General features: G+C 45.8%; 1 protein-coding gene and 1 non-coding gene across 3 annotated transcripts in view; both read left to right on the top strand.

Annotated features, from left to right (window-relative positions):
• Positions 1-17,696, top strand: part of GDNF (glial cell derived neurotrophic factor) — a 60,005-nt gene that overhangs the window by 14,747 nt on the left and 27,562 nt on the right. The window contains exon 2 of one of the 2 annotated variants that reach the window (XM_038743881.1): positions 3,040-3,138. In XM_038743881.1, the coding sequence (XP_038599809.1) occupies positions 3,066-3,138 (73 nt within the window). In that variant the 5' untranslated portion in view covers positions 3,040-3,065. Of the gene's footprint in view, positions 1-3,039; positions 3,214-17,696 lie in introns of both variants that reach the window. The other variant, XM_038743880.1, reaches the window with a different exon arrangement.
• On the top strand, positions 6,692-6,829 carry LOC119926169. Its single transcript, XR_005450069.1, has one exon. It is a non-coding gene; the product is annotated as a small nucleolar RNA SNORA7 (small nucleolar RNA).

The following is a 17,696-nucleotide window of genomic DNA, read 5'->3' as shown; positions in this document are numbered from 1 at the left end:
AGAAGTTAAGTGACTTGCCCAAAGTCACACAGCTGATAGTTGGTAGAGCTGGGATTTGAACCCATGACCTCTGACTCCAAAGCCCGTGTTCTTGCCACTGAGCCACGCTGCTTCTCCAATGATGATGATGATAATAATAATAATGTTATTTGTTAAATACTTACTTTGTGCCAGGCACTGCACTAAGCATTGGGCAGAGGGGATGGCGGGGATGGACGGAGGGGATAATAATAATAATAATAATGATAATAATAGTATTCGTTTAGCGCTTACTATGTGCCATGCACTTTACTGAGTGCTGGGCGGAGGGGATGGTGGGGATAGACAGGGGATGGCAGGGATGGACAGAATGGACGGCGGGGATAGACAAAGGGGCTGAATGGTGGGGATGGACGGGGGGATAATAACAATAATGGTATGTATTAAGCACTTAGTATGCGCTAGGCACTGTACTAAACACTTGACGGAGGGGACAGCAAGGGTGGATGGGGGGATGGGTAGGGATAGACAAAGGGGACGGCGGGGATGGAAAGAGGGGCGCCCAAAATGGCCCCACTTGACATGATTCCTGCCTCGGCCGGTGGGGCGGGATTTGTCCGGAGGACCTGTGCCCGTTTTTCAAGTTAAATTTTAGCTTTCATTCTTTGAAGGGGGTGCCAATGCCGATGAAAAATTAGGAGTTGAGTGCAATCACTGCTTCCCAAACCCCACACAAGGGAAAGATAAAAAATCTCTCCAAATATCTTGCTTTCCCCTTGTAAAATGCAAGTTGAAGACCAGGGGAGCTGACCTGCTTAAAATACACCAATCACTCCTTCCCTGTGTTGCTGTGCAGAGTAATAATAATAATAATGAACATATTTGTTAAGTGTTTTCTATGTGCCACGCACTCTTCTAAGCACTGGGGTAGATACAAGGCAATCAGGTTGTCCTATGTGGGGCCGACAGTCTTAATCCCCATTTTACAGATGAGCCAACTGAGGCACAGAGAGGTGAAGTGGCCTGCCCCCGGTCACCCAGCAGACAAGTGGTGGAGCCGGGATTAGAACCCACAACCTCCGACTCCCAAGCTGCGCTCTTTCCACTAGGCCACACTACTTCCAGTAGAGCCTGGAAAGGTGGATGCTTTCAGTCTTCATCCCCACTTTACAGATGAGATAGTGGAGGCAAAGAGAAGTGAAGTGGCTTGCCCAAGGTCATCCAGCAGACAAGTGGCAGTGCCGGGTTTAGAACCCATGTCCTCTGACTCCCAAGCCTGGGCTCTTTCCACTAAGCGAGATGGGAAGGACGCTGGAAGGGAGGGGAACGAGGGAGCGGCACCAAGGAAAGATTAATTGGGAGAAAGAGAGGGAGAGAAAGGAAGAGAGAGGGAGGGACAGAGAGAGACAGAAAGAGAGATGTGGAGAAAGAGAGTGTGGCAAGGAGCACATGTATGTGCAGGTATGTGGAGAGGGAGAAGGAGAGAGAGTGTTGGGGGGGGGGCAAGGGGAGCATGTATGTGTAGGTATGTAGAGGCGGGTGGGGAAAATCTTTGGCTAAGCATTTGTCGTGGAGCTACGATGGGCCTTGCCCTCTCCAGCTATGCTGGAGAATTAAAAAAATCAAATCCAAATGGAGAGGATGAAGGCCCGGGTGTGGGAGGTGTCAGTCAACTCTCTTATGGCTGTATGGTACTCTCCCAAGCGCTTAGTACAGTGCTCTGCACACTGTAAGTGCTCCCATAAGTAAAAACGAGTGGTCGATTGATTGAGAGAAAAGAGGTTGCTTGGAAAGGGAAGGTGAAAACAGGGGAAGGTGGTGGATTCATTCAATCGTATTTATTGAGCGCTTACTGTGTGCAGAGCACTGTACTAAGCGCTTGGGAAGTACAAGTTGGCAATATATAGAGACGGTCCCTACCCAACAGTGGGCTCACAGTCTTGGTGGATGGTGGATGAGGGAAGAGGGTAAAGGAGGGGCAGGAAGAGGTATAAAAAGCAGTGTGGCTTAGTGGAAAGAGCATGGGCTTGGGAGTCAGAGGTCGTGGGTTCGAATCCCAGCTCTGCCACTTGTCAGTTGTGTGACTTTGGGCAAGTCACTTAACTCCTCTGAGCCCCAGCTACCTCATCTATAAAATGGGCACTAAGACTGTGAGCCCCACATGGGACAACCAGATAACCTTGTATCTCCCCCAGAGCTTAGAACAGTGCTTGGCACATAGTAAGCACTTACCAAATACCATCATTATCTAGACTGTGAGCTTGTTATTGGGTAGGGACCATCTCTATATGTTGCCAATTTGTACTTCCCAAGCGCCTAGTACAATGCTGAGCACACAGTAAGTGCTCAATAAATACAACTGGCCTGAGGGAGTGAGGTTTCAGAGGGACAACTAGCTGGGCTGGAGGGAGGAGCCATCCAGGCTGAGACCCAAACCTGAGGGTGGGTGTGTGTGTGTGTGTGGCCTGTGTGTGTTTGTGTTGTGGGGAGAAGCACCAGAATGGGAAGAGTGGCAGGACTCTGGCCTGGAACAGGAAAGGAAAGCTGGTTCTATCATCAATCAATCAGGGGTACTTATTAAGCGCTTACTCTGTTCAGAGCACTATACTAAGATTAAGACATAACTCTCAGGGGAGGGGGAGGACTGCTGGGCTGGGGAGGGACCTGTTGGGTAGGGACCGTCTTTGTATGTTGCCAACTTGTACTTCCCAAGTGCTTAGTACAGTGCTCTGCAATCAATCAATCGTATTTATTGAGCGCTTACTATGTGCAGAGCACTGTAAGTGCTCAATAAATACAATTGAATGAATGAGGGGGAGGCGAGGAGGAAGTCCCTTCTAGACTGTGAGCCCACTGTTGGATAGGAACCGTCTCTATATGTTGCCAACTTGTACTTCCCAAGCACTTAGTGCAGTGCTCTGCACACAGTGAGCACTCAATAAATGCAATTGAATGAATGAATGCAACTCCAAGACCAGAGATCCAGCCATTGCTAACCTTCTCTCCCCGCTTTCTCTCTCCCCCGCTACCCTGACCTCTCCCCACCCCTCGTCCACACAGGTGCCACCGCTGGACGGGGATCTAAGATGAAGTTATGGGATATTATGGCTGTCTGCCTCGTGCTGCTCCACACAGCGTCCGCCTTCCCGCTGCCCGCCGGTAAGAAGCGCCCCGAGGGGCCCGAAGACGATCTGTCCCCCAGCCGCCTGGCTCCCTATGCTGTGAGAAGTGACTGTAAGAACCGTTCCCCAACCCCCCCGCCCCTCCACAGAGTCTCCACTTCCTGCCTTACTAATAGCCCACCATGGGCCTGCTGCTAAACCCCGATTCCAGGACTGGCTCCCACAGGTCCAGGGGAGCAGAGGGGGTTGGAACGGGGGAACCGGAATCCGAAAAGGAGCTTGGGAAGTAGCTGCCGGATAAGGCCTCGGCTTCTGATTTTTAAGGCCAAATTCCTCTTTTTGTAGAGCTAGCTGACTTGGGGCTCAAAAGGCACCATTGGTGGTATATTTCCTCTATGGGCGTGTGAGTCTCTGGACATATAGGCCCATGGGGGACCCACAGTCCCCTCCACACTGGGCACATACTCACACTGCACATATAGGCCCATGGGGGACCCACGGTCCCCTCCACACTGGGCACCTACTCAGACTGTCCTTTTAGGGGCTCACCAGTACTGGAAAAAGACCCAGACTGTCTTACTAGTTGGCTGCAGCCCTGGCGTGTTTTCATTTATTACTTCTGCTGTAGGCTTAGAACCTGCCCATTGGTTTCAAAAATCACCTGAGCTCTGGACTGTAAAGTTGTATACACCTATTTGTCATAGGACTAGGGAGGAACGTGAATGTTGTTCAAGTGGTTGGTAAAATCCACCAAGATGTTCATCCCCCAACCTCAGGCTCGTTTCCCTCTCCCCTGCTCCAGCCGGCTTTACATTCTCCAGTCAGTTGGTCAGTCAGTCATATTTATTGAGCACTTACTGTGTGCAGCACATTGTATCAAGCACTTGGGGGAGCGTAATACAGATACACATGCTCCCTTCCCACAGTGAGTTTACAACTAATAATAATAACTGTGGTATTCGTTAAGCGCTAACTATGGGCCAAGCACTGGGGTGGATACAAGCAAAGCGGGTTGGACACAGTCCCTGCCCCACATGGGACTCACAGTCTCAATCCCCGTTTTACAGATGAGGTAACTGAGGCACAGAGAAGTAAAGTAACTTGTCCAAGGTCACACAGCAGACAAGGGGTGGGCCTGGAATTAGAACTCATGACCTTCTGACTCCCAGGATCGTGCTCTAATCACTACCCCATGCTGCTTCTCTCCAGCTTCAACGCCTCCCTTTCCAGTCCCTGTGCTGTGCTACCCACCCCATCAACTCAACTTCCACTGAAGTTTGGGCTAGGGATAGATAAGTAGCGTAAGAAGCAGGTGAGAAGCAGCGTGGCTTAGTGGAAAGAGCACGGGCTCGGGAGTCAGAGGTGATGAGTTCAAATCCCTGCTCCACCACTTGTCAGCTGGGTGACTTTGGGCAAGTCACAACTTCTCTGTGCCTCAGCTCCCTCCTCTGGAAAATGGGGATTAAGAGTGTGAGCCCCACGTGGGACAACCTGATTACCTAGTAGCTATCCCAGCACTTAGAACAGTGCTTGGCACATAGTAAGCACTTAACAAATACTATTATTATTATTATTATTATTATTATTATTATTATTATTATTATTATTATTATTGTTATTATTATTATAAAGAACCCATCTCATCACCTCCTAGCCAGCCCCTTCAACAGCGTGGCCTAATGAAAAGAGAATGGGCTTGGGAGTCAGAAAAACCCAGGTTCTAATGGTGGCTCTGCCACTTGTCTGCTGAATGACCTTGGGCAAGTCACTCAACTTCTCTGTGCCTCAATTATCTCATGCATAAAATAAGGATTAAGAATGTGAGCCCCATATGGGACATGAAGCATGTCCAAACTGATTAGCTTGTATCTACCCCAGTGCTTAGTGCCTGCACATACTAAGCACTTAACAAGTACCATTTAAAAAAAAGACATAGTAGGGAGGAGAGTTCATGTTGTGTGAGGTGAAACAAGGTGATGGAGAGGGATCAGGATTTGGTTAAAAGACATAAAGTGGTTATAGAAAACCTGATAAAGGGACACAAATTGGTTGAGATCTGATGCCCTTCTTTCGCTCTGTTTCAGGGCATTGCAGTGGATAAGGGGCAATGGATAGAGATTAGTCTCCGATTAGAAAGATGAAACCCAAAGAATTCTTTTCATAGATTCAGTGGTATTTGGACACCTACTGTGTGCAGAGCACTGTACTAAGCATTTGGGACGGTACAGTACTAGTCAAAAAATTGGAGCCTCCCTCAGACTTTATCATCCTCTCCCATAATTACTCTGCTTCCTATGTAATAGCCATCATTCACAGGCTATTCCTCTAAAAGTCAATTATGATCATAACCCTAAATGAGGCAGGCTGAGAACTCTTCACAAGTGTGAAAATGGAAAATTATAGCCATCAAAAAACATGTGACCCAAGCTGGAATCTGCTTATGAAAAAGGACGCATAGGGAATATGTCTAACCAAAACCCCTGTGCCGTCTTCCCAAAAGGCTCCAGGATTCAATCAGTGGTATTTATTGAGCCCTTACTGTGTGCAGTGCACTGTACTAAGCACTTGGGAAAATACAAGAGTTGGGAGCACCTTCCCTGCCCGCAAAGAGGTTGCAGTCTAGAGAGTGGGAATGCTGTGTATATAAAGTACAATAAATCAACAGAAGTAGGTTCATTGAAAGTGAAAAGTGACCTAGCAGAGGGGGAGAATAGCATTGTTAACATCTTGGAATTGAAATGTCTGTTACAAACTTTCCTTCCTGGAGGCAGTACAAACTCGTTTTTGAAAAGGAGGGAGGGTCAGGGGACCGGGTTGTTGACTCAGTTCGATTGAACGAATGATCATTTGCCTCTCTGCATCCATTCGCTTGCTGTATTTTCAACTGTGTGAATCAATCAACCATTAATAATTGTGCACCTTCTGTGGGCACATGACCGTAACAAGTGCTGGGGAGTCCCTCTAGACTGTAAATTTGTTATGGTCAGGGAATGTGTCTGTTAATTCTGTTGTATTGTACTCTCCCAAGTCCTTAGTAGAGTGCTCTTCACATAGTAAATGCTCAATAAATAAGATTGATTGACAGTACAGTCATTCGATTAATGATATCTATTGAATGCTGTACTGAACACTTGGGAAAGTATGATATAATTGAGTTGGTAGACATGATCCCTGCCCACGAAGAGCTTACAGTCCACAGGGGCAGATGGACTCAAGTGCTTAGTACAGTGCTCTGCACGTCGTAAGCACTCAATAAATACGATTGAATGAATGAATGGTGACTGCTGTAGACTGTAAGCTCATTGTGGACAGGGAATGTGTCTGTTTATCGTTCTACTGTACTCTCCCAAGCACTTAGTACAGTGCTCTGCACACAATAAGTGCTCAATAAATACAACTGAATGAGACCTGCAAGAAGCCCGGCATGGCCGGATCTAGAGGGAGCAGACTGGAGTCTAGCAGAATTGTAGGGGGAAATCTCCTTGAGGGCAGGGCTCAGCGCTTAGAACGGTGCTTGGCACATAGTAAGTGCTTAACAAATGCCATTATTATTATTATTATTATGGACATTAAAATAAATTACAAATAGGGGCCTCTCAGGATCACTCCTGGAGAGTTTCCAGAACTCTACCAGTATGGGCTAAGGGAAGGAGAGTCAAGCAAAGGCATACCGATTCCATTCCTAGCTTGGGCAGTGGCTAGTGAGTGGAAGGCAATCTGCTGCAAGTCAAGACTCCCCTGTGCTGGGCAGCAGCAGCATAGGAGAGCGTTCAGGGCAGAGATTCAGGTTTACTGCACTGAAAGAGGCATTGGTAAATAATTCCATATTTTTACCAAGAAAAGTCTCTGAATCCACTACCAGAATTACTGCAGATGGAGGTGGGGCCTTCTGGGAGTGGTGTGTCCATGGAGTCGCTATGGGTAGGAGATGACTCGACAGCATAAGACAAGATAGATCGGGGAAATAGTAGAATATAGGAATGTGTATACAAGTGCTGCAGAGCTGAGGTGAATATCGAAGTTCTCAAAGGGTACTCAGCCAAGTGGCTAGTCAATGCAGAGTGGAGGGAAGATAGGGGCTTAGACAGGGAAGGCCTCATGGACGAGATGTGACTTTAGGAGGGTTTTGAAAGTGGGGAGAGTGGTGGACTGTCGGATATCAAAGAGGAGGGAATTCCAGGCCCGAGGAGAACATGGGCAAGAAGTTGGCTGCTGGATAGACGAGCTTGAGATACAGGCTGGTATTAGAGGAGCAGAGTGTGGGGATTGGGTTGTTATAGTAGAGCAGTGAGGTAAGGTAGGAGCAGACAGGGTGACTGACTGCTTTAAAGCCGACAGAAAGCAGTTTCTGTCTGATGTAGAGGTGGATGGGCAACTACTGGAGGTTTTTGAGGAGTCGGGAGTTATGGATTGAATGTTTTTTCAGAAAAATGATCCAGATAGCAGAGTGGACTGGAGTGGGGAGAGACAGTTCAACAGAAGTAAGGAGAAGCAATGTGGCTCGATGGATAGAGCACGGGCTTGGGAGTCAGAAGGCTCTGAGTTCGAGTTCCAGCTCTGCCACCTGCCCGCTGTGTGACCTTGGGCAAATCACTTAACTTCTCTATGCCTTAGTTCCCTCATCTGTAAAATGTGATTAAGACTGTGAGCCTTTTGTGGGACAGACTGTGTCCAACCTGATTAACTTATATCTACCCCAGCGCTTAGTACAGTGCCTGACACATAGTAAGTACTTTACAAATACCGTCAAAAAAATAAAGAACAAAGACCATGCTCTTGCCCTCAAGGAATTTACAGTCTAATGATGAAGACAGGCAGGTACAAACTTTACAAACAGTGGAAACAGGAAGGAGAACAAGGATATCACTGGTATAACCAGAATTTGGGGGATAAAATAGATGAATAGATAAGCAGGGTATAACAACAGGACATGAAACTCACTATGTTCTAATGATCCAAAGCTCTAAGAACCAAGAATTGTTGTGAATACACAACTGCTGGCTTGGCTGTTGGGTTAATGCAACTTGTGGTAGTGGAATTCAATTAGGAAAGTCTTCCTGGAGGAGGTTGGCTCTTAGGAGATCTTTGAAAACCAACATTAAATACAGAAGAGACTTACTTCTCAACCAATCAGGTCACTCAAAACAATTCCAGAGACGAGCAGACCGTAACACAGGAGAGAACTTGAAGTGGGTAGGGGTGATTGACCACTCATGTTTCCAGGTATCAGGGAAGAGAGGTTATTTTCTCACCCGCATCCATTCAGGCTAGTCTCCCAAACTTGCTCAATCAATCAATCAGTGATATTTATTGAGAGCTTACAATGTGCATAGCATTATTAAGTGTTCAGGAGAGTAGAACACAACAGAATTAGCAGGCAAGTTCCCCGCCTATAATGAGCTCACTACAGGTCTGAAAGCTTTCAAACAGGACATTGTGATTAACTCCGTGAAACCCACCTGCCCTTCCCAAATCCCACCCGGTTTGCTCCTCTGCAAAAAAAGAAACCCAGCCCCCTAGTCCCTTCTCAATCAATCAATCAATCATATTTATTGAGCGCTTACTATGTGCACTGTACTAAGCGCTTGAGCTTCTCCTCCCACTACTCCAGTTCTGATGATGAACAGTTGGTACCCATGCCAAAGGAAGGTCGCAAAACGGTTTCAGGGAGTTTTAACTGACACAAAATTTAGTGTCTCATATTTTTCCTCAGGAAAAATGAATGAAATGAATTTTTTCCTTAAAGTGACCCAGAGAAAGACACTTCCCCAAACAATCTGTGGTATTTACTGAACACCTTCAGTGGGTTTCGTGCTGTACTAAATGCTTGGAAGAGTTTACCAGAAGCAAGAGACAATAAAGTCTCTCTCCACAGGAGACTTACAATGCCCAGAGAGGAAATTGAAAGGCATTTTAACATGCTAAGCTAAAATGACTTTATTCCAGACACGCTGAATAAAGAAATCTGGCCGTGTAGAAAGCATAGTAAAACATCAATGTGCTCACTGAGAGATCTTTTCAACTAGTGCAAGCAATTATCAACTCACATACTATTATGACACTGTCATTATGACTTAGAGCTCAGAGAAGCTGATGAATGTTCACATCATAAACTGTTAGTCATTTTTGGAAGCACATGTTCCAGTGGAAAGTGAATGCTAATGACAGGATTTTTTCCAGTTACTTTCAAATGCTGATAATTGGGCCTTTCTAAAATGCATTCCCATTTTGGCTAAAGGATCCACGGCACTTAAAATGCCACCATAAACCAACACATACAGGTAATAATAATAATAATGGTATTTGTTAAGCACTTATTATGTACCAGGCACTGTACTAAGCGCTGGAGGGATACAAGCAAATCGGGTTAGACACAGGTCCTGTCCCATGAGGGGTTCACAGTCTCAATACCCATTTTACAGCCGAGATAACAGACCCTGAGAAGTGAAGTGACTTGCCAAAGGTCATACAGCAGACAAATGGCGGAGCCCAGATTAGAACCCATGACCTTCTGACTCCTAAACCCGTGCTCTATCCACCGCACCATGCTGCTTCTCAAAGAAACTGGCACTGACCCCAATGTCGTGATGTCATCTCACCCTCACACTTATAGTGGAGTTGGGATGTGTTCCGCTGAGATAAACTCAGAGGAACTGTAGTCCTATTCCCAGGTTTGCCTCTGATCCTTTGCCTTTTTCAAGTGAATTCTTCTCCCCATCCCCTCATTTGTCCACCTCTTCATGCAGTCACGCAGCCATCTTTCCACAGTCATGCGTGGGTACAATCTCCCCATCAACATCATCTCCAAATTCTGAAAGAGCACATATAAATTGGGTTTATAGTTCAGTACTAACTTGCTTGCCTGATGATGCCTTGCACTTTAATAAAAGGTGTTGCAGTTTATTGCCAAGATATGGCAATTAAAGAATTTATTGTCCAGCTGGTGGATTACCTAGGCTCTTTGCTTCTCTTAGTGCCTAGTACCTGGCACATAGTAAGTTCTTAACAAATACCATAATTATAATTATTTTTTAATGGTATTTGTTAGGCACTTACTATGTGTCAGGCACTGTATTAAGCACTGGGGTAGATACAAGCTAATCAGGTTGGACACAGTCCATGCCCCACAGAGGGCTCACAGTCTTAATCTCCATTTTACAGTTAAGGTAACTCAGATAAAGATAAGTGATTTGCCCAAGGTCACATAGCAGACAAATGGCTGGGCTGAGCTTAGAACTCAGGTCCTTTGACTTCCAGGCCTGTGATCTTTTCACTAGATCATGCTGCTTCTCTCTGTCCTTCCTGCTTCCTGCTTTTCTGTTTGTTAATAATAATAATAATAATGGCATTTTTAAGTGCTTACTATGTGCAAAGCACTGTGTTAAGCTCCTTGTCCTAAGTGTGAGCAGGGAGAAAGGGTGAAATTCAATTCTGCCCCTTTACTAGTTTTTAGATTCTGGGTGTAAGGGGAATTAAAAAGACAATTACTTAAATCAGATTTGGGGGCATCTGGATTTTATGTGTCCATCGATCATCCCAGATTATTTATTTCATGTGTTGAGAAAGTTATCTGGGATGACGTTCAAATCTTCTAAATTACGTGATGACGCTAAGCGCCCTGGATCCTTTTGCAAAAACATATTGCCTTAGGTAGTCATGGTGTTAACTAAGTGCTTATTATATGCCAAGCTCTGTAATAATAATGATGATAATATAATAATAATAATAATAATATAATTTGGCTATTTGTCAAGCACTTTTCCAAATGCTGGAGTGGATACAGAATAATCAGGTCAGACATAGTCCCCGTCCCACATGGGGAATCACAGTCTAAGTAAAAGGTAGAACACATATTGAATCTTCATTTTGCAGGTGAGGAAACTGAGGCAAGCGGTGGAGCCGGGATTAGAATCCAGGTCTGCTGATTCCTGGGCCCGTGCTGGTTCCAATAGGCCATACTGCTCTGTGCTAAATTCTGGGGTAGATGCGCATATAACACATCAGAGAGTCCCTGTCTTACATGGGGCTCAGTTGCTTGAGACAGGACTTCATTGGTCTTTAAGAGGTAAATCCATCCTTCAGTTCAAAGATGGCACTGCTGATTGTGAGACTGTAGCCATGATGTGGTGATCTCTAAGAAACTCACACTGTGACCGTGAAAATATAGTAGAACGTCTTTGCCGTCTCCTTGCTAATCTGGGTTAACGTTGCCCAGAAACCAAGGATGTTGTCTAGTAGTATTGCTGCCTCTCTCCACAAGAGACTATAAGCTCGTTGTGGGAAGAGAATGTGTCTGTTTATTGTTGAATTGTACGCTCTCAAGCACTTAGTACAGTGCTCTGCACACAGTAAGCAGTCAATAAATACGATTGAATGAATGAACAAAGTCAGACGGGCTGTTTAATTTTCTTAAGACTCTCTGTTGGAAAGCAAGCAGGGGAAATAGGTGTAAAATACCTTGCTTACTGTAGGACTTTTGTCTACCTCATCTTTGGATGGAGGGCGATTTCCTAAAAAATGGTATAATTAGCTAAATGTAAATAAGAGAAATAACAGGTGGTGATGGGCAGGGATTGAAGCTGGTTAATATTTTCATTTCAAATCAAAATTTCATTTGGATAGTGAAATAGAGATCTTCCCTCTTCATCCTGTCTATACCAGTAAAGGACATTTCTTCCCAACTACTTGTTTTATTCTACAGAGGGAAAACCTTACACGGGAGAGTTGCAATAATTGCTTGGGCTCATCTCCAAGAACTCCTCCAGAGACCTTGAAATCAGTACATTCCTGTGACTAGCAAAGAGGTTCTTAGACTTTTCCACATCCTCCTTCCCCACTGCTGTTCTCCCATCCCTAGTGGCCTCAAGGTTGAGCCTTATCTAAGCAGGTCAGGTGGTGGGGCCGTGAGGAGGTCAGAGGTACCTGTTTCTCAGGATGATCAGGGGCACCATAAAGGAAGCAGGCTCAGATCCCTGCAGTCTTGTCTGGCTCTTTAGGCTCTGCTGGAGTTAGGTGAACCATGCTGAATTGTGACTTTTTTATGGTATTTGTTAAGCGCTTACTATGTGCCAGGCACTGTACTAAGTGCTGGGGTCGATACAAGGTAATCAAGGTGGACACAGTCCATGTCCCACAGGGGGCTTACAGTCTTAATCTTCATGTAATAGATGAGGTAACTGAGGCACAGAGAAGTTAAGGAACTTGACCAAGATCACACAGTAGACAAGTGGCAGAGCTGAGATTAGAACCCACGTCCTTTTTTATGGTATTTGTTAAGTGCTTAGTACGTGTCAACCACTGTTCTAAGCACTGGGGTAGACACAAGTTTATCAGGTTGGTCACAGTTCCTGCCCACATGGGCTCACAGTCTAAGTAGGACTAATCCTCCTCCACCTCTCAGCTGCCTTCGACACTGTGGACCACCCCCTTCTCTTCAACACACTATCCAAGCGTGGCTTCACAGACTCTGTCCTCTCCTGGTTCTCCTCTTATCTCTCTGGCCGTTCATTCTCAGTCTCTTTTGCGGGCTCCTCCTCCCCCTCCCATCCCCTTACTGTAGGGGTTCCTCAAGGGTCAGTTCTTGGTCCCCTTCTGTTCTCTATCTACACTCACTCCCTTGGTGAACTCAATCGCTCCCGCAGCTTCAACTGTCATCTCTATGCTGATGACACCCAAATCTACATCTCTGCCCCTGCTCTCTCTCTCTCCCTTCAGGCTCGTGTCTCCTCGTGCCTTCAAGACATCTCCATCTGGATGTCTGCCCACCATCTAAAACTCAATATGTCCAAAACTGAACTCCTTATCTTCCCTCCCAAACCCTGCCCTCTCCCTGACTTTCCCATCACTGTTGACAGCATTACCACCCTTCCCATCTCACAAGCCCGCAACCTTGGTGTCATCCTCGACTCTGCTCTCTCATTCACCCCTCACATCCAATCCGTCACCAAAACCTGCCGGTCTCACCTCCGCAATATCGCCAAGATCCGCCCTTTCCTTTCCATCCAAACTGCTACCCTGCTGGTTCAATCTCTCATCCTGTCCCGACTGGATTACTGCATCGGCCTCCTCTCTGATCTCCCATCCTCCTGTCTCTCCCCACTTCACGCCGCTGCCCGGATCATCTTTGTGCAGAAACGCTCTGGGCATGTTACTCCCCTCCTCAAAAATCTCCAGTGGCTACCAATCAACCTACGCATCAGGCAAAAACTCCTCACTCTCGGCTTCAAGGCTGTCCACCCCTCGCCCCCTACTACCTCACCTCCCTTCTCTCCTTCTCCAGCCCAGCCCGCACCCTCCGCTCCTCTGCCGCTAACCTCCTCACTGTACCTCGTTCTCGCCTGTCCTGCCGTAGACCCCCGACCCACGTCCTCCCCCTGGCCTGGAATGCCCTCCCTCCACACATCCACCAAGCTAGCTCTCTTCCTTCCTTCAAGGCCCTACTGAGAGCTCACCTCCTCCAGGCCTTCCCACACTGAGCCCCCTCCTTCCTCTCCCCCTCCTCCCCCTCCCCGTCCCCCCCGCCTTACCTCCTTCCCCTCCCCACAGCACCTGTATATATGTATATATGTTTGTACATATTTATTACTGTATTTATTTTACTTGTACATATTTATTCTGTTTATTTTATTTTGTTAATATGTTTTGTTTTGCTGTCTGTCTCCCCCTGCTAGACTGTGAGCCCGCTGTTGGGTAGGGACCATCTCTATATGTTGCCAACTTGGACTTCCCAAGTGCTTAGTACATTGCTTTGCACACAGTAAGTGCTCAATAAATACGATTGAATGAATGAATGAATGAAACGAATGAAAGTATTTTTCCTCCCACTCCCATCATATCCGAACCTTTTCTATCTGCCCGTTGCCCCCATTCGATCGTAAATTCCTCTAGAGTAGAGGCCATGGGCTTTCTTTTGTATTCAACCAAGCACCTAATACAGTGTTCTGCCCACAGCAGTTGTTCAATCAATACTACTGACCAACTGAATCCAAAAGCATCAATGAAAAATTCAACAAATAATTTTAAAAATACACTGATGAAGTTCAGTAGGAACAGAATAGCTAAGCCACCTTCTACATAATCGAGATGGAGAATAACTGTCCAAGCTTAATATTGGGCTCCACGGCGGCGGGATTGTTGGAAGATTGGGGGAGGGTTCAGAGGAGAGACCCAAAGATAATGAAGTCAGAAAGAATTGTGAAGTAAGGGAATGGGAATGTGGATTGTCCAGCATGGAGAGAAGGGAGGGCCAATTTCATAATTACCTGACAGTATTGCACGGAGTGGGTAACCAACCCTTCAGGATGGGAACCAGTTATTCTCTATTGCCAGTATAGGCATAACAAAAAGAAGATAAGGCTAAGTTTCAGTGAAAGGGATTTAAGGTAAATCAAAGGAAGAAATTCATTGCTGTGAGTACCCACACAAGTTGTGGACTCTCTGGGGACCTACTGGGTACAGAATGCTGTAATAATAATAAAAATAATAATTATGGTACTTGTTAAATGCTTACTGTGTGCCAAGCACTGTTCTAAGCACTGGGGTAGATACAGGTTAAACAGGTTGAACACAGTCCCTGGCCCATACTGGTGCTCACACTCTTAATCCCCTTTTTACAGATGAGGTAACTGAGGCACAGAGAAGTTAAGTGACTTGCCCAAGGTCACATAGCAGACATGTGGCAGAGTCAGGATTAGAACCCATGACCTTCTGTCTCTCAGGCCTGTGCTGTATCCATTAAGCCACGTGGCTTCTGAGCCTAATGTGTGCAGTGTGCTGTAATGAGTCCCTACTGCGAAGCAGCGTGGCTCAGTGGAAAGAGCACGGGCTTTGGAGTCAGAGGTCATAGGTTCAAATCCCAGCTTCTCAAATTGTCAGCTGTGTGACTTTGGTCAAGTCACTTAACTTCTCTGTGCCTCAGTTACCTCATCTGTAAAATAGAGATTAAGACTGTGAGCCCCCCGTGGGACAACCTGATCACCTTATAACCTCCCCAGCATTTAGAACAGTGCTTTGCACATAGTAAGTGCTTAATAAATACCATTAGTAGTAGTAGTAGTAATAGTATTACTGTGTACAGAGCAGTAGGAGTCAAAGACCTGGCCCCTGCCCTCAAGGAACTTACATGCTAATGAGAAGTTTGCAATTGTGTCAAGATCTTAAGATGAGGGATATTTGGGATGGTTTAGCTGTGGTCTGTCTCTAGACAGGAGGATGGGCTTACTGAACACTCAAGTTTCCTCCCTGATTATCCATAAATTAACCAACAATTAAAACCCTGGTGAAACAGGAAAGCACTTTGAAAGAAATATGTTTTCTTCTCTTCTCTCTCTTGGTCCATTTGTTCCCTTTTTCATACTTCTCCTAGCTCCTTCAACTACCCTGAACTCCCTCAACGAGCCCTCAAGGGACAGCGTCTGTGTCTAATTTCCACATCTATTCCCTTTCCCAGCTCTTATTGCACCCATTAAGCACTTAAAAAATATTATTATTACTACTAGAGAAACAGCATGGCTCAGTGGAAAGAGCAGGGGCTTTGGAGTCAGAGGCCAGGGGTTCAAATCCCACCTCCACCAAGTGTCAGCTGTGTGACTTTGGGCAAGTCACTTCACTTCTCTGTGCCTCAGTTACCTCATCTGCAAAATGGGTATTAAGACTGTGAACTCCCAGTGGGACAACCTGATCACCTTGTAACTTCTCCAGCGCTTAGAACAGTGCTTTGCACATAGTAAGTGCTTAATAAATGCCATCATTATTATTATCATTATTATTATTATTACTACTACTGCTTCTACCTTCTGACACCCTTCCCTCTCTCAGTCACCCTAAGCCCCCCTCTTGGGTCTGTTCACTTCATACTGAGTTAGGGTTAGATGGCTATTAACAGTCTTCCCTTCAGCTGTTCATGCATGCTCATGAGGAGAGGTGAGGGTGTAATAATGGTATTTATTAAGTGCTTACTATGTGCAAAGCACTGTCCTAAGCACTGGGGAAGTTACAATGTGATCAGGTTGTTCCACAGGGGGCTCACAGTCTTAATCCCTATTTTACAGATGAGGTAACTGAGGCACAGAGAAGTTAAGTGGCTTGCCCAAAGTCACATAGCTGACAGTTGGCAGAACCAGGATTTGAACCCATTACCTCTGACTCCAAAGCCCGAGCTCTTTCCACTGAGCCACGCTGCTTCTGGCTTGCATCTACTGAATTTTATAGAAGCTTTAGAAGCTTTTGCTATAGAAGTTTTACTTGTATAGAAGCAGCGTGGCCTTGTGGATAGAGCACGGCCCTAGGAGTCAGAAGGACCTGGGTTCTAATCCCGGCTCTGCCACGTGTCTGCGGTGTGACTTGGGACCAGTCACTTCACTTCTCTAAGTCTCAGTTACCTCATCTGTAAAATGGGGATTAAGACTGGGAGCTCCATAATAGTAATAGTAATAATGATGGTATTTGTTAAGAACTTATTATGTGCCTTATTATTTATTATTATCTATTATTATTTATGCCTTATTATCTAGAACTTATTTCTAGACTGTGAGCCCACTGTTGGGTAGGGACTGTCTCTATATGTTGCCAACTTGTACTTCCCAAGCGCTTAGTACAGTGCTCTGCACACAGTAAGTGCTCAATAAATACGATTGATTGATTGATGTGCCAGGCACTGTACTAAGCACCGAGGTGGATACAAGCAAACTGAGTTGGACACAGTTCCTGTCCCACGTGGAGCTCACAGTCTTAATCCCCATTTTACAGATGAGATAACTGAGGCACAGAGAAGTTAATCAATCAATTGTATTTATTAAGCGCTTACTGTGTGCAGAGCACTGTACTAAGCGCTTGCCCAAAGATCACATGGCAGACCAGTGGTGGAGCCGGGGTTAGAACCATGATCTTCTCACTCCCAGGCCTGTGCTCTATCCACTATGTCTGTACCTGTCCAATGTGGAATGGGAACTTTGTCCAACCTGATGAGCTTATAATAATGATATTTGTTAAGCGCTTACTATGTGCAGAGCACTGTTCTAAGCGCTTATATCTACTCCAGCGCTTAAAACAGTGTGTAACACATAGTAAGCACTTAGCATATACCATTATTATTAGGGGTGACAGCTTTAATGATATTAGAGATCTGGAATCAATCAATCAATCAATCAATCGTATTTATTGAGCGCTTACTATGTGCACAGCACTGTACTAAGCGCTTGGGAAGTACAAATTGGCAACATATAGAGACAGTCCCTACCCAACAGTGGGCTCACAGTCTAAAAGTGATGAGTGCAGTGTCACAGTGACTTAGTGCGCGTGGAGGGCAGGCTTCATTGCATGCTCTCACACTACTTGTCATTTTCCGTCACCAAACCTCTTCATTTCATTTGCACAGTCCCGTAGTTTTGACAGCAATAGGACATTAGAGAAGCAGCATGGCTCAGTGGAAAGAGCAAGGGCTGCGGAGTCAGAGGTCATGGGTTCAAATCCCGGCTCTGCCAATTGTCAGCTGTGTGACTTTGGGCAAGTCACTTCACTTCTCTGGGCCTCAGTTACCTCATCTCTAAAATGGGGATTAAGACTGTGAGCCCCTCCGGGACAACCTGATCACCTTGT

Source organism: Tachyglossus aculeatus, chromosome 3 (assembly GCF_015852505.1).
Source record: "Tachyglossus aculeatus isolate mTacAcu1 chromosome 3, mTacAcu1.pri, whole genome shotgun sequence".
In the NCBI taxonomy this organism is placed as follows: Eukaryota; Metazoa; Chordata; class Mammalia; order Monotremata; family Tachyglossidae; genus Tachyglossus; species Tachyglossus aculeatus.
Note: the sequence above shows the minus strand (reverse complement) of the source record. Positions and strands in the feature narration are given on the sequence as shown.